Here is a 22,650-nt window from a genome sequence, read left to right as displayed (position 1 = left end):
CTCGATTTATTTTCTCTTCCACGACGGTTATGTACGAGGTGGGAGCTGGATGCTGGATTATTGGATCTCTACAATGCCGCTCCTAGCTTGCATAGGTGCTGGTTACGGAGCATGTTTCATGGTTGTTGGGCTATTGATGGTGTTCGAGTTGAGGAACCGCGAAAGATTGTGCACCCTTCTGGCGATACCTGTCGGCGGTCTTCTTGTTGTTGTTTTTGGGTGTATAATTATGGAGATTATATTCGTGATGGTCACGCCACTTTTATGGATTCTGCAATGCTTACAAGACCTCCATATCACTAGCCTTGGTACCTTCGAAACCCACGCCACCGATGTGCCCTGCCCGGAGTTGATCAGGACTAATCCGTTATCTGAGAGGATTCCATGGTTGGCTTGAGCTTTTATGTACACAGATACACTGACTGAGACGGGTACGTGTACTCGCTTACTTGAATTATCGGCATCTCTCTCTTGTAAACAAACAACGATCTCGATCAGATCCCACCCTGCAAGCCCTCTTTTGCAAAACCAGCTAACCGCATCCAAACACTCTCAAACAAGACGCCAATCTTGAATGCCAAAGTCTTTGGCTTCCTGACTGTTGATAATACACTCCATACCGGCCTCCTTCGGCCGGGATGTCCGCACTGGACCCCCCCCCCCTAAGAGGACCAGATGTTTCCAACCCAGCAAATTGAATTCGTGAATCTTCAAAAGAACCGTGCCTTAAAGCCTGACCGGGGATAGGCCGCGGGCTTCCCTTGGTGGGACGTTTCAACAAGGATATGAGAGGCGGCATGGTGGGACTGAAGACTTTGATAAAGAGTGCTTTGAACAGCCCTATGGGGCTCTAATTGTCGGGAGATGTGTGGGACAAAGTCATGTACCTGTCTTCCACAAAGATTTCAGGGCTTTTAAGAGAGCGATCGGACATTAGAGGTCTAAACCTGTCACATCGCCGCTGTTTCGGGCAACCTTTCTCGCCGAGATGCTTATCATCTCTCGGATAGGGCCTCAGCTGTAAGCCACGAACCACGCTTTCATGACGAAAGCTAATTGGTGAGCCGCTACGCAGACACCTCCCTCGTCAAGACAGCCTATTAACGAGGAGCTCTGCGGAAAGATGGTGTGAAACCTGGAAGCGGGGTTATAGCTGCTGATTTTGGTGAACGCCTGACTGCCTAAGGTACCTACGTAGGTATCTTGAAAACCTGGTATGACTCGCCTCGTGTTTCGTTTCTCATGACGACCTTCCACAATGAAAGACAGTGCACTCAACATCAACTATCCCTTCCCGGAAGCTCTGATACATCCAAAGAGCCTCAAAAATGACACCAGCTTCGGATGTCGAGTCCTCCAACCACCTTTCTCTTCTGAAAACGAGCCACAGCGGTTCCCTTCTCTTGGTGGAACTCTGACCATGACCAAGGCCGGCGGCTCCTCGTGAAATGAGGCGCATCTTTGGGCTATGGTGGGTGTACCACGAGGGTTTGCTGGCGTGCAAAAGTAGTTGTTTAGTCTTAGATCTTCATAATAGCCCTGTCTCATAGTAGGAAATTCCCGTCTATCATGCAGATTTGTTGCTGGTGCTGGAGGAGGTGGCCCCGGAGATATGTACGGGGCCGGGGCTGGTGGCTCCCCGTGAAATGATCCATATCTCTGAGCTTGTTGGGGTGGCGGGTAAAATAAGTTGCTTGGTGCTGGAGGAGGCAGTTGTGGAAGCATATATGGTGCCTCACTCGTGTGTTGGGTCGGGAATGGTGACTGATCATCTTCTTGGTTTACGTTATTCGCGGTGCCAGTCGGAGGCGGAGCCGTTGGAGAGTAGGTGTTTGGCGTCATTGTGCTGTTGAAGGCATCTAGGAAAAATGGCATATGTTCATTGAAATCTGACCATAAAACTCCAGGAAACGTTCGCGTATGGTGTGGGATATAATCTTTTGAAGTGGCTACTCCCAATGTTTTACATGGGCTCACGCTTAGAAGCCAGCCATATGGCGTCTTGCATGAGTTCCACAAATGGCGACATGGGTCATGCAGCAACATGTGTGGACTATTCTTGTATCGTATGATCGTTCGCGAGCTTCATTGGGAATGGCTGCTTACAGAGATCAAGTTGGAGCTCAGCCGCAAACCACATATTTGTGTAGCGGGACGATGGCCAATCAGTGAGCGACCATTGAAAGTTCTGCTGGTACCGGGCAACAGTATTGGGTGGCTATACGGAAAGATGGTGTGAATGGACGAGGTGGGTTGCATACAGCCATCTATCTACTAATCAGACAAGATATCCTCACCGCATTTCTCATGTTAACCTCGGAAAAGAACATGTCAGGAACTTTTTCATCATCGAAGGCTCCCGGGGTGGCCAGTCGTCGAAGGTACCGATCCTCTCCCCACCCACAACTCTTGAACTATCTCTACCGAGCTCTGATTCAAAGGTCCCAAACCGTGCGGCGCAAAGCATAACCTCAACGTTCTTCTCGAGGAGCAAAGCAGAGCCTGGCTCAAGATTGTACTCCGAGAGCAACTTCCGCGATTCCATCACTTTGCCATTGAAGTAAAAAAAGAAGGCGTCTTTCGAGCGACCATCCACGAACCACTTGTCGATTTGCTCAAATATGCTGCCTGCGGTGGCTGTTGAGAGGTTGATAAGTAGTGGTATGGCGATATTGGGCGCTACTTCGATGAAGATTTGTTGCTTTTGAGCCGTCTCATGAGTCTCCTCTGTGCGGGAAGTGTCAACTGAGGTGTTCTCCGCAGGTGGCTGTAGTTTTAGATTATTGTGTGGGGATACCTTGTCGCTAACTGCATTGTCTGTACCACGTCTGTTCAGGCGCTCCGAGTCATGGTCGAAATCAGGAGGTGGTAGCATAGCTTGTTGTTACCTAGGCGAGCTGTAGCTCGGTAAGTAAGGTAAATAAGGTAGCTAAAACTCAAGAAAGGGAAACAAGCGATTGGAGCAGGTACCCCTTGGCTAGAAGTTGAAGTAGAGAAAAGGAGTTATGATGGAAAGTCTTGTGGGGGCCAGAACTTCTCTCTTGTTATCGCCCCTTCGCTTACATTATGTCGTGGAGCCACCTGCTGGTAATTGGACAAGACTTGCGTAAGCAATCCAGAGAGGTTACGTCAGTCTTAACAGTGAGCTGAAAAGATGAGGTTTTCTAGCCTTGCAACCCCCTCCCCCCCAAACCTCCCAAAGATAGGTAGTGCCAAAGAGGGGTTACCGATGAGCAGGTACAGTATCAGCCTCTGAAATAATCAACCTTCTTTTCGTCTCTTGCTAGAAATCGAAGAGCAGTTGGACCCAGTCCACTCGGACAATGCTATGGCCACTCAGATGCAGTCCCCCCTGAATCAAAGGGTGGTAGCCCATTCTCTGCCAGCCACCCAAGAAGCAGCTACCAGAGCCCTTTCCCACATGATGGGATCAGCCGACAACTGGGCTATGTTCAAGGGACACCATACCCTCAACGTTCGCAACCTTTTGCATTTGCAGAACCAGCTGGATGAGTTGGCTCGAAAGCACGAACAAGACGACCCGAACTTTGACATGAATGAGTTGGACGAAGTCCTGTACAAATACAGTGAGTTATATTCTTTTTCACAAGGCTACCTATTCTCGTGTTGCCTAGCTGATCTAGACAAGACCGAGCTCTTGTTGCGTATGCAAAAGTTAGTGAGCTTCTTGAGCCTGAAGAAAAAAATGTTGCAAGTATTCTTCGGTATAGCAGAGCCAGACTCAGCAATCACCCCGCGGTCTGGGCCTTTCTTTCTGAAGCATACCAAGACCTCATGCATGGAGGGTTCAGTGGCATGGTCGCCTTGTACGTGAACCCCAATGGCGGGGCCTTGTTCTCATTTGCCAACAGGATTGTGGGCAAATTCGCCAGGGTAAGTAATCCTATTCTTTATCAACTACCCCTGGCACTTGGAATATTGTGGGGTCTAAAAATCATCGATCCAGCTGCTGTCTCCAAGGACAGATGGAGTCCATATTTGGTCTGAAGCGACAACAAACAGGATAACAAGAGCAGTGTTAGGAATGCTTTCTGCCGGTCTCTTGCTTGTCCCCATAGTGATCATGTCCTTTGTTACGGATGGCTACAAACCACTGATTATTATTATCGTGTGGACGATTGCGTTTTCAGCCATAACATCCTTGCTCACTGACGCAAAATACAGCGAGGTTCTAGTAGCTGCGGCAACGTAAGTCTTGCAGACATTCTTAAACACATACTTATGCTGACACTGACCAATCTTCTGTGGCAGATATGCCGCTGTCATGGTTGTATTTATCAGTGGGGACGGGGTACAAAAGCAGGAATCAGCTTGAATAAAATCTTTGCCTTGCAAGTTCACCTTGGATTCACCATCCTTCACTTCAAACACCTCTACAATGGCTATGTTAGGTGTTGGCGTTACTACTGAGCTGAATGCCTTGCCCCTATCTCTTCAACCCCTTTCGACAGGCAGCGGCTGCCAATACCATCATCATGAGCTTGGGCAGGAACACATCCCCGTTGATCACCATAGAGCCCCGTAGAGTACAACCAAAACGAATGGTGCAGACCGGTCAGTTCTTGAAGCCCTCGGCAGTGCCAGTGATAAACTCTGCTCGCTGTTCCTATCTCATAAATTGGTTTTTTTTCCCTCAGCGACTCCCAAGAAAGAATCTGGCCACAAAAGCCAGAAAACTCGAGCCCCAAGCGATTTTTCGTAAGTGATGTTGCCTTTTTCTGGAGCCAGGACACGGCGATGTCTTTGATATCCCTTCTTCAAAACTAGTCTGTGAAATAGCAAGCTAGCCGTGATGAGCACATCAAACAAGAGACATGTGTATGTGAGTTGAGCAGAAGTGTGAATGAAGCGTTTGGTCGCCGACTTTGTGCACCTGCCTGCCCAGAGTTAAGAACCTGCTCGCCGTGTTGAACGTTAAGTCACCCAGTAATTGGAACGCCTGCTCGCCCATTTTTGAGCGCTTTCTCGCACTTATAAGAGGGCCTGCTTGCCTATTTTCAGCGCCTGTTCGCACATTAGAGAGGGCTTGCTCGCGCTATCCGAAGAGGGCCTGCTCGTGCTAGAGACAGCGTGCTCTTGGTTGTTCTGGCGTGAACAGACGAGCATAAGATTTATGTTTTCCATCCTAGCATAACACGTTGTTATTTTGTTTCACATGCTAACAGATATAGTCTAGATTTCACCACTTTACGATCACTCGTTTTTTCTCTTCTTTTTTTTTCTTTCTTGTAGAGAAAGAAAAAAAATGCCTGTGGCCACGGAGAATGGGGAGAAGAACAGCGGCGATGGTGGCGGCAAAAAGGAGACGCCAATGTTCAAGTGCATCTGTTATAGATGCAGCTGCGAAGAGGAGTCCGAGGATGAGGGCAACACGTGCATAAAGTGCCTGATTCTCTGCTATTGGGGCGGCCACCCTCGCAGAAAGTTGAAGAGGTCGACATCTTGTCCCGCTGCTGCTGCCGGTAAGCGCTGAGCTTTGGCATCAACAGAGATGGATGGCGGTAAACAGCCGCAGGATAAGAGCAGGAAGAGCAGATGTTGGTTGTTGGTTGTTGTGGCGTTGCTGGAGGAGAACAAGGGTTAGGGTCAATGGAAAGTTTATGAGAGAGGCCGTGCACTGACACGTGACTCTGTGCTTTGCCTGTTATCCACTATCTCCGAAAAGGCTTAGCGTAATCTGGCGGCTGGTTGTCGCGCGCATTGAGAGGTCGAACATTTTGGGAGCGCAGTCAATTGTGCCACTTGCTTCAACTCCATCCTCCAATTCCAAACATCAACACTCGACTACTTTTCTGCGGCCGATTGCGCAAACACGCGATTTCCGAGACTCGAATCAATCAAATATCTCGATAACAAACCAAAAAGAAGCAAATCGCAAAAATGGGCAAGAAGAAGCGCGGACACCCGGACATTGAAGAGCTCCTGGCCCGGCCGTGGTGCTACTACTGTTCGTAGACCCTGTCGCGACTGATTGTGATTGATTGGATGATTGTCTTTGGCTAACACTTCCAAGGCGAGAGAGACTTTGAGGATCTGAAGCTCCTGATCTCCCATCAGAAAGCGAAGCACTTCAAATGTGAACGATGTGGCAAACGATTGAACACCGCCGGTGGTATGTACTGCCCTCCGCCTTGAGCGCATCCATTCCTTGCCTTTTATCAGCCCGCACAATTGCTAATGTCATATTCATAGGTCTCTCTGTTCACATGAACCAAGTTCACAAGGAAAATCTGACCAGCGTCGAGAATGCTCTGGCTAACCGGCAAGGACTCGACATCGAGATCTTCGGCATGGAGGGCGTCCCTGAGGACATCATCCAGCAACATAACCAGCGCATCATCCAGAACTTCTACACAGCCCAGGCGGAGCGACAGGCTGCTACTGGAAATCCACCAAGGGGGCTGTCCGGTGGACAAGGTCCGACCAAGAAGATCAAGATCGAGACTCCCGAGGAGATCAAGAAGCGGTTGGCAGAGCATCGCGCAAAGGTTGCCGCTCAAAAGGAAGCGATCGCAAATGGCACCCCCCTCCCAGTTGTTGCCCCAGCCAATGGCCCAAGTCCATCTCAGGTTGTACGTGCCATTCCAATTCATTCTGTGCACAGAGCAGTGCTAACCTACCACTCCCTCAACAGGCTTCTCCTTTCCCTCCACCGCAGCCAGGTTTCCCATATCCTGCAGGAGCCCCAGCATACCCTCCTGTTGCTTACCCCCCCGGGGCAGCCCCTGGCGCTTTTGGCAGCCTCCCGGCGAGACCTCCAAGTGGTGGCCCGATCCCTTCGGCACTCCCGCAGAGACCTTCTTACCCGTACCCCGGTGGTGTGGCCCCTCCTGGCTTCCCAGGTGCTTCACCAGTCGACGAATCTGCGGCCAATGCCGGTAGAGCACCCGGTGGCGATGATATCGATCAGCTGATAAGGATGGCTGAGGCGGGCATCAAACCGGCCAAGAACGGAGACGAGCAGCCAGCCCCGACAGAGAAGAAGAAGAAGGGGATGCGGATGGTGTACGATGACACCGAGGTCAGTCCCGAGGAGAAGATGGCCTTGCTGCCAAGATATCGGTGGGTTGAGGAGGCGGCGGCGTGAACTGTTGGTGTGAAGAGCGTTTGGATCAAGAGATTCGTTGATGGCTTTCATTTGGCAGCTGCGATTCGGCCATTGCGGAAATTCTCGAGACCGGCATACACCTTGAACCTCCAGCTGCACTTGCAGCTGTATGTTTTTTGTTGGGTCTAGAGACGTTGGGAATGGGCGGGCTTGTGGGAACTGTTAGGTACGTTCCCTTCTATGTATCAATCAATTTAAGAACAGAAAATGGCATAGCGCGTTATGATGGTTTACATATGCCGACTCAAAGTACTCAGTTCCCAACGTGATCATCCGCGCTACGCGAGCCTGGTGTTTGAGGGTGAGTCTGCCATTTCCCAGGCTCGTTGCTAATGGTGCTCAGGAGAGGAAGTTTATGAATGCATCTACCGACCGAGGTGCATATTCACCGGTTACTCAGGTAATGTGCCCATCCACTTTGAGCCATCAAGGGTCTCTTACTCGGGATCCGGACCGTGGCCCAGCTCTGATGTCAACTTGGTTGCCATTGAGCACAATGCAAGGAGGACGCATCCATACTACATACCGGTGTACAACCGCATACACAAATCCGACAAGGCCGTTGGCAAAGTCGTTCGACACCTCCACCGTCGCAAACAACACACCAGCACACCCGACGTGCCCGATTCAGGAAGTGATGCCTCAACAACAAGCACCTCCACGGTCCACCTTGTCGATCTGGACCATTCATAGGAGCAGCTCGTCGGCATCGGATGCATCACATTCACCACCGGCCCACGAGTGAGCCCGGTAACTGGTGTCGTCTTGCCATTTCCGAAAGGTTAAAATGGTTGTCGATGTGAGCCAAGACATGGAATTGGCGGCTAAACGCCCAACGTCACTCTGCGAGTCCCGCCTCCCCAACCCCACAGCACCACCTCACGTCTCCGCCTCCGCCTTTCCACTCAGCCGTCCGCCGTCCGCCTTCTCCAATTAGTTTTCACATGGGTAACTCTTCATTGCTTTAATATCCTCCCGTTTGTCGATATTTCACAACCATTAGCAGTATGAGATTAGGCTCCCGAATTAGAAATGAGGACCCAGAGTCCATGTCGAATAAAGCATCGAAGTCCCTACCACTTGTTCAGCTCAATTTTTAGCTTTGTTGACCCGTCTCCAATTTTCTAAGAGGATCTACTCCCCGCCATCCCCTCATGAGCACATCTCAACATGCATAAGGTACTACGACCATATACCTTGCTTCGCTCCTGGCTAGCACTCCCCCACCTTTTTGTCTTACGGGCTGCGGGAATAACCTTCTAGAAGAGCGGTGCCGAGGAAAGCCGTTGGCCCTAGGAACGGCGAACGCACTTCCGCCTACCATTGCCAAGTCATTTGATCGCGGTACTCGAGTGGCTGGCGAGGACCTTGGTGATGTCGTCGATGTCTCCCAGGGCTTAGCTTGCGAGTTGCAAGTGATCTCCGCTCATGATTCCTTTTACCCGCCATCCCGTCGTCACCCGGGTCTTGGGGGGTCTCTACCATATTCTTGGCTTTCCAGCGCTGGTATTTGTCCAATATCGAGTGATGGCTGGAGACGAATTACACCACGGGTAGTTTCCAATAGTGATCGGTTGCACTCTTCTGCACCGGTATACCATTTTACCTTTGGAGGGGTGACGGATACGACCTCGCCATGAGGAGGTGGCTCGTGGGTAATCTATTTACCCAGGAAAACCGGTCAACATACCCCTTCTGGGCCATGCGAGGCCATGTGGTTTGCCATATTGCCTCCCAGTGGAGCGTTCGGTGCCTTGCATATCCAGGAAGCTGGGTATATTATATCATGTACGGTGTACCTTCCCCGGGAATGCCTCGCCTCTCCTGCTTGTTCACCTATCTCGATCTTATTGCCCCTTTTCCTGGGTGTAGCTGAGCAATCCCGGTCTGAACATTAAGCTCGTCATCCAAGATGTTCGCTACGGGTGTGAAGGGAGCCCTTTGGCTCGCCTTCAGCTCCGTGGTGGCAGGTCTGGGCCAGGAACGCATTATTTCTCCTAATGCCACTGGTTCTGTTCTCCAGATTGCCGGCGGATCTGTGTCTACGGGCCAGATTCTTGTGGCTCCGGATGAGTACTGGGGTGTTGTCCGTGCTGCCCACGATCTTGCTCGGGATTTCGGCAGGGTCACGGGGATCAACTACACGGTCAGCAATGGCGAGGCTGGCGCGGCCCCGATTACGTACACGTATAACCCCATCAACAACAAGAACAACACCTTTGTGAGTCGTCAGAACAGCTCGAGAAATGAGGGCCTAATTTACTGACAAGGTCACAGTTCTCTACCCTGGGCACAGCCAACTTCACCGGCCCAGACTTTTCTGACCCATCCCCGGCCGACACTGTCATTATTGCCGGCACTATCGGTCACTCGGCCATCATCGACGCCCTCATTGCCTCGGGGGCCGTCGACGTCTCCGAGACGGAGGGCAAGTGGGAAGCATTCACCAGCCAGGTGGTCGAGAACCCCATCCCAGGCATCGCCAAAGCCCTGGTCATCGCCGGCGCTGACCCCCGCGGCACCATCTACGGCATCTACGACGTCAGCGAGCAAATCGGCGTCAGCCCGTGGTACTTTTGGGCCGACACCCCGCCCAAGAAGAGCAAGAACCTTTATGTCATCAAGAACAAGAAGGTGCAGGGTTCCCCCACAGTCAAGTACCGCGGCTTTTTCCTCAACGATGAGCAGCCCGCTCTCACCAACTGGGTTGCTTCCCACTGGGAGGATACCCCTTACGGTCCTGGTTACGGCCCGGCGTTTTACGGCCTCATCTTTGAGGTCTTGCTCCGCAACAGGGCGAATTACCTGTGGCCTGCGCTTTGGGCGACGATGTTTATGGTTGATGACCCGGGGAACCAACCTCTGGCGGATGCGTTTGAGATTGTGCTTGGGACGAGCCATACCGAGCCGTTGATGAGGGCGCAGAATGAGTTTGGGAAATTTTACCCGTTGCCGTGGGCGTATAATGAGAATAATGAGACGATTGATGAGTATTTCCGGTATGGAGTTCAACGGGCGAAGCCTTATGCGAGGAACAGCTTGTGGACTGTGGGGATGAGGGGGACGGGGGATACGCACATTGAGGGGTTGGGGGTTGAGCACATTGTCGAGATGTTGACCGTTTTGGTGGACAACCAGCGGAAGATTATGGCTGAGGGGCTCGAGGTGGAGGATGTTACTACTGTTCCTCAGGCGTGGTGTTTGTACAAGGAGGTCATGACGTATCTGTTTGCGGGGTTGGAGGTTCCGGAGGATATCACACTTTTGTGGGCGGATGATAACTGGGGGAATGTGAGGCGGTTGCCGCTGTTGAATGAGACGGAGCGGTCGGGGGGTGCGGGGGTTTATTATCACTTTGATTACGTGGGGGATACGAGGAGTTACAAGTGGATTAACACGAACCAGCTGAGCAAGACGACGGAGCAGATGCATTTGTCGGCGGCGAGGGGGGCGGATAGGATTTGGATTGTGAATGTGGGGGACATGAAGGCTTTGGAGGTGCCGATCAGTCACTACTTTGATCTGGCGTATGATTACAAGAGGTGGCATAAGGATAGCACGGAGGAGTGGGCGAGGTTGTTTGCTACGAGGGAGTATGGGCCGAAGCATGCGGTGCATATTGGGGATATTTTGGAGAGGTATGGGATGTTGGCGGGGAGGAGGAAGTTTGAGTTGATCGAGCCGCATGTGTATTCGCAGATCAACTACGGGGAGGCGGATGCGGTGTTGTATCAGTGGGCGGAGCTGCACAAGGAGGCTCAGGCGATTTATGATGATCTGCCGGTTGAGCAGCAGCCGACGTTTTTCCAGACGATTCTTCACCCGATCATGGCGGGGGAGATCGTCAACAAGATTCAGATTGGGGGCGCGAGGAATATGTTTTACTCGGGCCAGAAGAGGAACGCGGCGAACAAGGTCATTTCGGAGGTTTTGTCTTGGTCTTCGGAAGATGCCAACCTGACGAGGAGATGGGACGCGCTGTTGGATGGAAAGTGGAAGCATTTCATGGACCAGACGCATCTCGGCTTTGATGGCTACTGGCAGCAGCCCATGAGGAACACCCTCCCTGCTATGGTCCACGTCCAAACCGACTTTGCTTCCCTCGCTGGCCACGTCGGTATCGGTGTCGAGGGCTCCAACGCCACCGTCCAGGGAGACGACAAGTACCACCCCAACTCGGCCAACCAGCTCTCCGTCCCAGTCATGGAACCTTATGGCCCCATCACCAGGTACTTTGACGTCTTCTCCCGCGGCACCCAAGACTGCGCCTGGACCGCCTCCCCCTGGCAACCGTGGGTCAAGCTCTCCCAGTACAACGGCACCGTCGGCCCCGACACGGCCGACACCAGGGTGTACATTACCATCGACTGGGCCCACCCCCAGATCAACTCCTCCACCGTCCCCATCAACGTCACCACCCCCTGCCGCGGCATGGACCGATACGGCTTCGGTCTCCCCCGCGTCAACGTCCCCGTCAAACTCCGCTCTCTCCCCTCCAACTTTACAGAGGGTTTCGTCGAGTCGGACGGCCACGTCTCGATCTCGGGCTCCCACTTCAAGGCCATCATCCCCCCCAAGGAAGAGTCGGAATGGAACCGCAATAACGTCACGTACGAGGTCTTCCCTCACTTTGGCCGAACTGGTTCAGGTGTGGGTATGGTGCCCCTCAACACGGAGAAACTTACTGTTGAGACCGCCCCGGCGTTGGAGTACGATGTTTACTTTTTCAGCAACCACTCGGCTGCTAATGTCACGCTTTACATCTCCCCGGCGCTGAACTATCTAGGTGATTACAACCCGCTTGAGTATGCCGTGGCGTTGTACCCTAAAGGGGGAGACGAAAAGGTGGTGAATGTGAGGCCTGTGGGGCCGACGGTGGGGACGGGGATGCCGGCTGGGTGGCAGAATGCGGTGGCGGATCAGGTTTGGGGTGCTAGGGGACGGTACACTACTAGTATTTTTGAGGTGCCGAGGGAGGGGGCGTATACGCTGAGGATCTGGGCGTTGATGCCGGGGGTGGTGGTGCAGAAGGTTGTGATTGATGTGGGAGGGGTGAGGGAGAGTTATTTTGGGCCGCCGGAGAGCTTTTCGGTAGGGAGGGATGAGGTTGGGGGGTATAATGGGACGACGATTTTGAACGAGGTTGATACTATTGGGGGGTGGAAGGGGGACTCGAAGGGGGGGCATGGGCATTAGGGGGGTGTTGGCTGGTGGATTAATGGTTAAAGATGACATGAGTATATGAAGGGGAGCGGGGATGGTATGATTGTTTGTATACGTAGTTGTAAATGAGACCTACTCGAAGTCATCTTGAAAAGGCAGCTGTGAATTTGGTCTAAGTGAAGCCTCAGGCAGTCAAAACAAGCAATTGGCCCCAAGTGTCGTCAGGTGCCCAGCGGTGCCAAGGCGCTTTGTGCCTGAAGCCGGCGGGGCCAACGTGGGGCTGGTGCCAGCACAGACTGCACTAGCCACGTCGCCGTGGAAACCAAATAGTGGAGTGTCCAAAACAGCCAGATGCGCCAATCAACAGCCGCCTCAGACACCTAAAGGAAGAAACGAAGCCAGGACCGGGACGTCATTTCTTTCCTTTCCTTCGCTGGAGTCGCCTGTCTTTCCTTCTGGGAGTCTTGCGTTCGACAGAGGCAACGGTGCCTTTTCTTTCCTTTCCGCTCTTTTCTTGTTGGTTTAACTTTATCTCGTCGCATCACATACACCCACCCACCACCACACACCGCCAGAACGAGAAACTACCGAGGGGCCTTTGTTGACGGCTTTGTTGTCCCACATTCTGCCAGGTCGCCCGCGCTGCGAGGGCGGCTGGCATCCAGAGGGCCCAGGATGGATCCCAATGCCTCGTCTATTATGGTCGCAGGTAGGGCACACACCGGAGGGAAGAGTTGGTGGGCTGGGTGTTTGTTTACCTACTGACGGGAACTAGTGCGAGTGCGACCTTTCACCATTCGAGAAGCTGCGCAACTGTGAGCATATCTGGCCCCTCCCTCGAGCAGCCCGAGTCTCGAAACTGACAAAACTCCCCTACAGAGTCAGGAACGACGATAGCACAGTATTTCTTGGCGATGGCTCCCTCGCTGCGGCTCCCACTCCCAAACTGCACCAACGTGGGCTCAGATCAGTGATCAAGGTCGTCGACGACAGATGCCTGTACGTGCCAACAAACATGATGATAGTCTACACTCGAGCTTACCACTCTGCAGAGTTTTCGATCCGCCTGAGGACAACCCTGTCCAAAAGTTCTCCCGATCAGTCGTTCCCCGCGGAAAGAAGGTCAAGGACCAAGTCTTTGCTTTCGACAGAGTATTCGACGAAAATGCGACGCAGGCCGACTTGTACGAAGGAACAACCAGGGGGTTGCTGGACAGCGTTCTGGACGGATACAATGCCACGGTATTTGCCTACGGCGCCACGGGCTGTGGCAAAACACACACCATCACGGGCACGCCTCAGTCGCCGGGTATCATCTTCTTGACAATGCAGGAGTTGTTCGAAAAGATTCAGGACCGCAGCGATGAGAAGCACACCGAGATCACCCTTTCTTACCTCGAAATCTACAACGAAACGATCCGCGATCTGTTGGTGCCGGGCGGGAGCAAGCAAGGGCTGATGTTGCGCGAGGATTCGAACCAGGCTGTTTCGGTGCCCGGTCTCACCAGCCACCGCCCGAACAACGTGCAGGAGGTTATGGATATGATAGTGCAGGGTAACGAGTATCGCACAGTATCGCCCACAGCGGCCAACGCCGTCTCGTCCCGATCCCACGCCGTGCTCCAAATCAACATCGCCCAGAAGGACCGCAATGCCGATATCAACGAACCACATACCATGGCTACTCTCAGCATCATCGATCTTGCCGGAAGTGAGCGCGCCAGTGCTACCAAGAACAGAGGAGAAAGACTGATCGAGGGTGCCAACATCAACAAGTCACTCCTTGCGCTCGGCAGCTGCATCAATGCGCTGTGCGATCCACGAAAGAAGAATCACGTTCCCTACCGCAACAGCAAGCTCACACGTCTCTTGAAGTTCTCTCTTGGTGGAAACTGCAAGACGGTCATGATTGTGTGTGTCAGCCCGTCGAGTGAGCACTTTGACGAGACCCAAAACACACTCCGATATGCCAATCGCGCAAAGAACATCCAGACCAAGGTCACCCGCAATGTCTTCAACGTCAACCGCCACGTCAAGGACTTTTTGGTCAAGATTGATGAGCAGATGGCCATGATTAATGAGTTGAAGGCGCAGCAAAAGGATGCCGAGAAGATCTTCTTCACCAAGTTTCAAAAGCAGATGGACAAGCGGGATGGGATTGTCAAGGAAGGAATTGCCAGGCTGCGTGCAGCATATGAAAATGCGGCGCAGGAGAGGCAGGAGAAGGTCAACATGATGAAGAAGCTCAAAATCTTTGAAAGAAGGTGCGGGCTCCTGTCAGCGTGGATTGCTGCTTTCGATGCTGTGTGCGATTCCAGGGGTGACGAGGATGCGATGCCGTCCAACTTGTCGGCTATGCGCAAGACGGCGCACGGGGTTCTGGTCGAGCTGGAAAGCAGCAGACATCATATCCGGCAAAAGATGGAAAGGTCAAACTGGGAGAGGGCGTTGGATTCGGCACTGCACCACAGTCTCGGGCAGCTACCAAAGGGCGACGGGATTGCTGACACGTCGGAGAGAGACACGTTGACACGGGAAGCCGAGTCACTAAAGACTGCATTTGTGCGGGACGCTTACTGGGAAGTATTGGAGCAGGACAAGGCCGGTGATGTGGCTGTGCTCCAGGTCCTGATGACGGCTCAGTTTGAGATTCTGTCGTCGCTGTCTGAGACGCTCAACATGAGTGAGGAAGAAGCCATTACTCACGCCAAGGGGATTATCAGCCGTCTCCTGGAAACCGGATACTCGGCAGCCTCCCACGTCGTCAAGCCGGACGGGTCCATGATGCCCGTCGAGCTGTTCCCTCCCACCAAGCGCGGGACCCCCAAGCGTAAGAAGTCGCTCAGCGTCCACAACCTCAAACCCATCCCGGCGCCCCTAGGTCTGGCCGCACTGTCGACAGCGCAACAGCAGGTACTTGTTTCTCCGATGAGAGCTTCATCCCCGAGACGCCGTAAGGTCGGCACCGCCAGGAAGGGTGTGTCTTTCACGCCTGTCAAAAAGAAGAACTCTGTCCGCTGGCGCGATGACGAGACGGAGGATGGAACCCTGGCTGACTTCGAGAAGACGCCCCAGAAGTTTTCTTCCCCGGCCGAGGCCTCCCTTATCGATACCACCGAAAAGTCCCTTCCGGCTCCTCCCCCGGCTCCCTCATACCTCAACCACCCGGATTCGCCGCCGCCCAAGGAAGCCCCAGCCCCGGTTCCCGCACCCACAGCCTGCGAATCTCCGAATGATGACGACTCAATCATGTCTCTGCCCGACGTATCGACCCTTCGTGTCAGCAAGCCCTCGACGAACCGATTCCAGGCTGGGTTCCTTTCCAAGTCCCGCACGTCACAGATTGGCACCAGCTCACCACCACCGCCTACCTTTACGTTGAACTTGACCGGATCGAGCGATGTCGAGGATAAACCGTCGCCGCTGCGCAGCATTCCCGTAAGTAGAGCAGGCAACAGCTTGTCGCCTCCTCAATACCGAAGTGTGAGCCCCAAACTTTCCAATAATTCCATTCTTTCTACCCTGAAGGAGAATGAGTCTCCACAGCCGCCACAGCCCCAGCGCCTGTCGCCATCGGGCATTTCCAGGTTACCGAGAGCATCGCTCGGCTCGGGTTCCGACTCGGAGTCGTCCACCCTCGACCCGCTGAAGATCAGAAGTGCTCTGCACTCGCACAAGCGCAAGGAGCGCCTGTCTCTGATGTCTGGCACCGCCTCTTCGAACGCCAAGCGCGTGTCGACAGTGGGGTCAGTATCGGGACACCGGGCATCGCTGTCGTGCTCGGGGCCAGCCACATCGGCCGCCGCATCCAATGGCATCTCGCGCCATCGCCGCGGGAGCGCGGAGAGGAGAAGGTCGCCGCCTATCAGCTGCTCTCCCCCGGGTAAGGGAGGGGAATTGTCGTTTTTGAGCCTGAACAGCGCTGTTGCTTCGGTGGGGACGAACGGTAGGCTCACGCAGGGCCAGGCGAGGAGGATGAATATGGGGGGTGGTGGCAGTTTGAGGAACAAGGATGGGCCGGGGCATAGTCCGGGAAGTTCGAGGGCTAGGCAGCCGGGGCCGGCGTTTCCGGGGATTGATGGACTGCCGGGGATTGGGGATGGGAAAGCTAGAAGGGTTACCATTCAGGCTTTTTCGGGACAGGCTCAGGATGGGGGGACGAGGACGGGAGGGGGGAGTTTGAGGAGTAGGCCTAGTATGGTTTGGCGGTAGGGGGTTTGCATATCACCGAGGGGGATTCTGTTTGGTGATTGGGAGTTTAGGAGTTTTGCTTGTTGATGAACCAGACCGGACTGGGTACAAAGTTTGAGGGTGTTGATTAGTTTGAGGGGCATGGGACGGGTTGGGGTGGGTGTGTTTCTGTGTTGTATCAACATGCGCACACTATTGCATTATTGCTTTGCGAAGGGGGATGGTTTGGGGTGAGTAATTATTGCTTATTTCGGGTTGAGGGGTGGCGTTTGTTTTATGAGAGACCAAGGGTTGATGATGAATTTGTGTATGGTTTATGGGGTTGGGGAGGTGTAAAGTAGATGATATATGAAGTTTGAGGTTTGATGATGATGCTTGTGTGGTGTTGTGTGTGTGTTGACTTGTAGTTAATGTTGAGCGCATTTGATTGGTGCATACATTTAACATATTTGGGAGGTGACACCGCACTGCATCGGTGATACTTTTTACATCATGAGATTGGTTTTCCAGATGCTTGGTCTGTGGTTGTTGTTGAGACTGCCGAGAACCAAGAGAAGCAACTCGGACTGACTCATACCGAGTACTCCACAAATGCATGCGGATGGAGCCCTTCGCCGCCATCCACCCACCCACAAAAGTTGAAGTTTGGAAGAACAAAAATACAACACAACAAGGGCCGCTGGTCTAGTGGTATGATTCTCGCTTAGGGTTCACCCTACAGCATTGCTTGCGAGAGGTCCCGGGTTCAATCCCCGGGTGGCCCCGACCATCCTCCCTTAGGGAGGAACTCCTTTTTGGAGGAGTTTTTTTCTTATTTTAGAGAGATGGTGATGTCCTGTTGCATTTTTTGGGGGGTTTTTATGGAGGCAGACTTGGATGGTGCGAATTGAAGGGTCAGATAGTGCTGCTCTCGATTTTTCCTTTCAGCCTCAAGTTGGTGGGGAGCTAAGCATTGTCGATTGATATAAAGACTGGGGAATATTCGGACTAGGTGCAACGGAGTCAATCAAGACCTCATCCATACAACGAGGTTTGTGACTAGCCGCCTTAAGCTATTGGTTGGTTCATCAATCATAATGAGGCAACATGTTCTTTCGAAAACGCACGTCAAAGGCGAGGACCTGAATGAATGATTCTTAAAAAGAACATCAATACGCATACGGCAAAGCACCCTGAAACCGCCCCCGCCAGTGTAACATGTCAGCTCACTTACACTAGTAGAGGCGTCAAAAGGTCCAAGGTGAACCGTGCCACAAGAATTGGTTCAGCTTGCAAGTTTTTGCAGGCTTTAGTTTGAGATATCTCAGCTCTGTAATTTCGAGTATTTCAACTTGTAATTGGAGATGCAGCTGGAATGTTGTTGGCGTTAATTGGTTTTTGATAGACCCAACTGTGCCACAACGGCGCCTTTTTGGCAACTTACACTTGAATGTGGAGAAAGGTCACAAAGTTGGTGTTGACTAGCCGAGACATGGATCGGGAATTTGACTAGCTGGCTCAGAGGCTGAAAATGATATCTGGGACGATGGATTGGCTCACCAACTTGTCGAGAGGATTGGTGTTCATGAAGGAGGTTCTGGGCTTCTCATTTCGTGTACTCGGCACATAGCCTCGCCGCTCACCAGTAAAGACACTGAGAAGCTGAATGGGGCCATGGATGTTATTCGCCCAGTCCCGTCATCACTCAGAGCTAACCATCAACCCTTGTGCACTCGCCACAACCTCACCCGCCCCCCCTCATAGCCCTTGCTTCACCCCCCGCCTAACAACCTCCTCCAACCCCTCCTGCACCCCTACAAACAAATTCAACGCCTGCACCAACTTCCCCTCCGCCCTCCCCCCCTCCGCCCTCATAAAAGCCATCCTCCACCCCCCCTCATCCCCCTCTCTTACAACCCGTTCCACCTCCCTAACCCTACCCTCATCCCACCCCCCCTCCCCCCCAACCCACCGTCCCACCATCCCCACCGTCGCCCCCGTCCACCCCTCCACCTTCGTCCCCGCCAGCACCTCCAACAACCCAGGCGAAATCGTCAAATTCCTCACCCCCGCAAGCTGCATCACCTCCTCCACCGTCACAAAACTCGCCGCCATCACCTCCGTCCTCCCGATCCCCCTCCTCCGGAAATATTCCTGTATCACCCCGCAAAGAAAAAGGGAGTTGTTCCTGTCCGGGTCGACGTACCCTTGCTCAAAGTGGACTTTTAATTCGTTGACATAAGGGGCTACATACCGGCAGGAGGACGCAGAGGCGAGGATGGCTTGTTCGAGAGAGAACAACGTCGTGGCGAGGGTGGTGATGCCCTTTGCTTCGAGGTGTCGGCATGCGAGGAGGCCTTCGTGGGTGGAGGGGATTTTGATGCAGATTCTACTGGGGGAAAGGGAGGGGGAGAGGTGGGTGAAGTGGGAGTGGACTCCTATGCTGAAATCAGTATTTGAGCGTTTGAGGGAGGATGTGGTAACACGTACGTTCTGCGTTTTTGATAGTCTTGGCTGTCGAGTAAGCTAGCTTGGGGTTCGTCTGGATGTGCAGACGGCCGGTGATGTGAGGAGCTATCAGGAGGGCTAGGTTGACCATCTTGAGGGTGTTAGTCTTTATTGCGGGAAGGGGGGAAAGAGAGGGGAGAGAGCATACCATGAGCTCGACGGCGAGCTCTTCGAGGGTGGCGTCGGATTGTTTGGCAAACATCCAGTGGGCTACCTCGATGGACTCGTGTATGAGTTGCTGGTAGACCAGCTTGCCGTCTGAGTCGAGTTTGCTGAGTTCATTGTATGCTATGGCCTATCCACATCTTTGTCAGTACGATTGGTGGGATGTTGCCATGTTGAAAAGACTTACTTGATTGGAGGTGCAATCTACAAATGGGCCGAATCTGGAGGCGACTACACAGGGGAATCAGGTCAGTGAGAATGTGGGTTGAGGAGACCTGGGATGTTCACCTTCGGCGTCAAGAGTGTCACAAGCAACGGAGCTAAGTCCCCTGAGCTCATCGAGCAGGCTAGTCATGATTGGGTTCGGGTGCAAGAGGGGGCGGACGTGGGGGTGGAAATAAGGAGTCGGTGATAATCAAGCAAGTGGTTGGACTTTACAGAACCTAGCCGTGAATATTGATCATTCAATGAAGTTGTTGACGACAGCAAGTCACTAAACCCAGCCAATCTTGACAGTTTCGGGTATATTTTCTGACAAACTGGATGAGCGGGGAAAGTGCGTTGGCAAGCACCAGACCAAAACCAGCGATGACGTTCGGGTTGCAGCCGTAGTGCCGGATGCCGCTCCGGGAGCCCCCGCAATTTGCGGACCGAAGACGGACCCACCCTCCGGAGCTTAGGGCTTCGTACCCGGACGCAGGCATCAAAAAAGAAATGTCGGACAATTAGCACGGCATTCGAGATCCCCAAGCATTGCCATCTTGGCAGGAATATTTTTGTGGCGTTCGGCACTTGTGTTGTTGCAGAATCCGAGCTCGCTCTCAGGTCCTCTCGGAAGCTTTCTAAGTGACGCCCAGATCCGAACTGCCGGGATTGGTACGACCAGGCCTGTCAAAAAGCCACGGGCTGGGCCAGCTGGGCCATGTAACGCCAGATCGCTGCTGGGCCGTGATCGTAGGCCGTTGCTGGGAACGGGAGCTGTATCCGCTTAGCCAGCCGCACTGTGGTCGGTCTCGGATGCGATGGCCCTGCGACATACAGACAAACAACGGGGTCTAACCATCATGGCATGATGATGATGATGGAATACCTAGCAAGCAGATGATGATCGCGCGCATCTTCCTGTGCTGTGTTTCCGTCAAGCTGGCAAACCGGACTCCTGGGACCAACTGTTTGGACTTTGGATGGAATTTCGAGATTGCTGTGGTGCGATTGGCGGTGTAGACGCTGTTCATTGTTTTCTCCTGAACTCGGAGTTGAAGGATCAAACTGCATAACGGGTTCATAACTTCCGGACGCGCGGCTAAAGGCAGGACCGAGGGGGTGTCTGCTTATACACCTCTGGCTTCCATCGTAGGCGCATTCAGCGGCCGCTCGGGTCTTGATGGAATTGTCAAAACGTTCAGCATCAAAAGAGATGACGTCGATTGTCTGTTCCAGGTGAGGCCCAAGCTCCCAAACGAGCCACAGTGAAAGCTAACGTTGCGGGGCGCAATCAGCCACATCAGCTGCCACACAACCGCTTGGCGCGCGGGCCAAAAAATACTAGCGAGCCACTCACGCTGAAGCTGGAGAGGAGCTGGTGATCGAGTTTCACCCAAAAAGGTCCAATTGACGGCGACGATGGCGATGCGAGCCGGCACCTGAACGACGATGCCACCGCCAATACCCGGTCTCAGACTCCGGTCTGGTGTTTTCGACAACAGCGTGTGCCGGCAGTGCACCAAGCGCGCCCTCCTGAAAGGAGGAGCCGAACGGCCTGTCCCGAACTACCCCGCGAGGTTCTTTACCAGGTCAACACAACCGCGCAACACCACCCCCCTACGGACCGGCTACTTTGTGTCGAACGGCCTCTTGGCTCGATTCAATGGCACCAATGTAGCTCCGACAGCATCGACGCCCGATGTGACCGACACAAGCACCTTGCTTCCCCACCGGAGGCGGCAAGCCGAAAGACGAAATGCCGCCGTCCTGGCCGGAGCCGGATCGGGCGGCTCATCTGCTACCAGCGATGCCCCGACGGCAACAATGGCGCCCGACGCCTCGTCCCTTCTCGCTGCCGCAGCAGCCCAACATCCAGCCGATTCCCTCCGACGAAAGCTATCATCTCTACTGTCACTCTCGAAACCGCGGTTGACAGTCTTGGTTGTTCTCTCGGCCATGGTCCCCTACGCTTTATACCCCGTCCCGGCCTTTCTCTCCACAGCCGCGACTGCCACACCCTCCCTCTCACCATTAACCCTCCTCTTCCTCACAACCGGCACAACCCTCTGCTCAGCAGCCGCCAACGCGCTCAACATGCTCTACGAGCCAGACACCGACGCCAAAATGTCCCGCACACGAGCGAGACCGCTGGTCAGGAGGTTACTAACCACCAAAGCGGCCGTCTTGTTCGCCGTCGGCTGCGGCGCAGCAGGCACACTGGCTCTCTACTGGGGCGTCAACCCTACCGTTGCCTTCCTCGGCGCGAGCAACATTGCCATCTACGCCGGCATGTACACCCCGTTAAAACGGCTTTCCGTGCTCAACACATGGGTAGGCGCCATTGTAGGCGGTATCCCACCTCTGATGGGCTGGGCTGCCGCTGCGGGTGAGAGCGCGACGGCCGATGGGACGTGGAGGGAGCTCCTCTTTGCGAGCGATGGCTCCAGCTTGGGAGGGTGGCTGTTTGCCAGTTTATTGTTTGCTTGGCAGTTTCCGCACTTTATGCCGCTGTCGTGGGGCATCAGGGAGGAGTACAAGGCTGCCGGGTTGAGGATGCTGGCCTGGACGAACCCGGCGAGGAATTCGAGGGTTGCGCTGAGGTACAGCTTGGTGTTTATTCCTATTTGTCTTGGGCTCTGCGCGGCTGGGGTGACGGAGTGGAGTTTTGCTGTCACGAGCGCGCCGGTCAACTTGTGGCTTGTTGCCGAGGCGGTTAAGTTTTGGAGGCATGAGGGGCACAAGGGGAGTGCGAAGGGGTTGTTTTGGGCGAGTGTGTGGCATTTGCCTGTTGTGATGGTGTTGGCATTGGCGCAGAAGAAGGGGATGTGGGGCAGGGTGTGGAGGAGTGTGATGGGGGAACCCGAGGAGGATGAACTGGAAGAGTTTTACGATGAGGAGGAGGAGTAGGTGGTTAGTTGTCTGCCTCTTCAGGACTGGGGATGGGATTCGGGAAGGCCGAATGGTGCCCTGGTGTAGAAAGCTCGAGGACTCTTTAGAGAGTTTATTGTAAGATTACCTGATATGTTTTTTATATTTTTCTTTAAAAAGCATGGGCACGGCGTTTGTCTATGTTGACTTTCTTCTTTGCATGATCGATCATCTGTCAGATGTGCGGGCGGTGACAGAACGGGGTCTCCGTTTGTGGTCAAGAAGCAGAAAAGACGATGATGGGTTCTGGATAAGGTAGGTCGCAGGAGGGGCTAAATGTGTAAGAACTCAATCTTGCCTCTTCCTTTGGGTCTTGTGTGTTGCTGGGGCAGTACATCTCGGGGACCAACAGCTGGATGTTGATGCCAGAAGCCCGATTATGT

At 53.6% G+C, this 22,650-nt stretch overlaps 8 protein-coding genes and 1 non-coding gene across 9 annotated transcripts; 6 read left to right on the top strand and 3 right to left on the bottom strand.

Annotated features, from left to right (window-relative positions):
• Positions 1 to 2,305: 2,305 nt before the first annotated feature.
• Positions 2,306 to 2,875, bottom strand: QC763_511502 (uncharacterized protein; the record flags this gene model as incomplete). The annotated part of the gene is made up of 1 exon (XM_062913703.1): positions 2,306 to 2,875. One exon carries the CDS (start codon positions 2,873 to 2,875, stop codon positions 2,306 to 2,308), a length of 570 nt encoding a protein of 189 aa, XP_062765060.1.
• A 285-nt stretch (positions 2,876 to 3,160) lies between these two features.
• QC763_511503 (uncharacterized protein) lies at positions 3,161 to 4,667 on the top strand. Its single transcript, XM_062913704.1, has 5 exons — positions 3,161 to 3,237; positions 3,302 to 3,587; positions 3,650 to 3,894; positions 3,968 to 4,209; positions 4,273 to 4,667. Exons 2-5 carry the CDS (start codon positions 3,329 to 3,331, stop codon positions 4,334 to 4,336), a joined length of 810 nt encoding a protein of 269 aa, XP_062765059.1. The 5' UTR covers positions 3,161 to 3,237; positions 3,302 to 3,328; the 3' UTR covers positions 4,337 to 4,667.
• Positions 4,668 to 5,266: 599 nt separating this feature from the next.
• QC763_511505 (uncharacterized protein) lies at positions 5,267 to 5,494 on the top strand (the record flags this gene model as incomplete). Its single annotated transcript, XM_062913705.1, has 1 exon — positions 5,267 to 5,494. The coding sequence occupies one exon, from the start codon at positions 5,267 to 5,269 to the stop codon at positions 5,492 to 5,494; it is 228 nt and encodes a 75-aa protein (XP_062765058.1).
• A 217-nt stretch (positions 5,495 to 5,711) lies between these two features.
• Positions 5,712 to 7,108, top strand: QC763_511510 (uncharacterized protein; the record flags this gene model as incomplete). The annotated part of the gene is made up of 4 exons (XM_062913706.1): positions 5,712 to 5,968; positions 6,035 to 6,133; positions 6,214 to 6,593; positions 6,656 to 7,108. The coding sequence occupies exons 1-4, from the start codon at positions 5,902 to 5,904 to the stop codon at positions 7,106 to 7,108; spliced, it is 999 nt and encodes a 332-aa protein (XP_062765057.1). The 5' UTR covers positions 5,712 to 5,901.
• Positions 7,109 to 9,041: 1,933 nt separating this feature from the next.
• On the top strand, positions 9,042 to 12,325 carry QC763_511520 (uncharacterized protein; the record flags this gene model as incomplete). The annotated part of the gene is made up of 2 exons (XM_062913707.1): positions 9,042 to 9,350; positions 9,407 to 12,325. 2 exons carry the CDS (start codon positions 9,042 to 9,044, stop codon positions 12,323 to 12,325), a joined length of 3,228 nt encoding a protein of 1,075 aa, XP_062765056.1.
• A 360-nt stretch (positions 12,326 to 12,685) lies between these two features.
• KIP3 (tubulin-dependent ATPase kip3) lies at positions 12,686 to 16,942 on the top strand. Its single transcript, XM_062913708.1, has 4 exons — positions 12,686 to 13,001; positions 13,068 to 13,107; positions 13,172 to 13,291; positions 13,345 to 16,942. Exons 1-4 carry the CDS (start codon positions 12,968 to 12,970, stop codon positions 16,502 to 16,504), a joined length of 3,354 nt encoding a protein of 1,117 aa, XP_062765055.1. The 5' UTR covers positions 12,686 to 12,967; the 3' UTR covers positions 16,505 to 16,942.
• Positions 16,943 to 17,156: 214 nt separating this feature from the next.
• On the bottom strand, positions 17,157 to 17,247 carry QC763_0077460. Its single transcript has one exon. It is a non-coding gene; the product is annotated as a tRNA-Pro (tRNA).
• A 973-nt stretch (positions 17,248 to 18,220) lies between these two features.
• Positions 18,221 to 22,519, bottom strand: QC763_511535 (uncharacterized protein; the record flags this gene model as incomplete). Its single annotated transcript, XM_062913709.1, is given in 6 exon segments — positions 18,221 to 18,900; positions 18,953 to 19,061; positions 19,119 to 19,265; positions 19,323 to 19,366; positions 19,424 to 19,619; positions 19,630 to 22,519. 5 exon segments carry the CDS (start codon positions 19,488 to 19,490, stop codon positions 18,221 to 18,223), a joined length of 1,047 nt encoding a protein of 348 aa, XP_062765053.1. The 5' UTR covers positions 19,491 to 19,619; positions 19,630 to 22,519.
• COX10 (Protoheme IX farnesyltransferase, mitochondrial) lies at positions 20,399 to 22,246 on the top strand (the record flags this gene model as incomplete). The annotated part of the gene is made up of 2 exons (XM_062913710.1): positions 20,399 to 20,575; positions 20,815 to 22,246. Exons 1-2 carry the CDS (start codon positions 20,520 to 20,522, stop codon positions 22,244 to 22,246), a joined length of 1,488 nt encoding a protein of 495 aa, XP_062765054.1. The 5' UTR covers positions 20,399 to 20,519.
• Positions 22,520 to 22,650: the final 131 nt, after the last annotated feature.

The sequence above is a fragment of the Podospora pseudopauciseta genome (genome assembly GCF_035222475.1).
Source record: "Podospora pseudopauciseta strain CBS 411.78 chromosome 5 map unlocalized CBS411.78m_5, whole genome shotgun sequence".
Classification (NCBI taxonomy): domain Eukaryota; kingdom Fungi; phylum Ascomycota; class Sordariomycetes; order Sordariales; family Podosporaceae; genus Podospora; species Podospora pseudopauciseta.
Note: the sequence above shows the minus strand (reverse complement) of the source record. Positions and strands in the feature narration are given on the sequence as shown.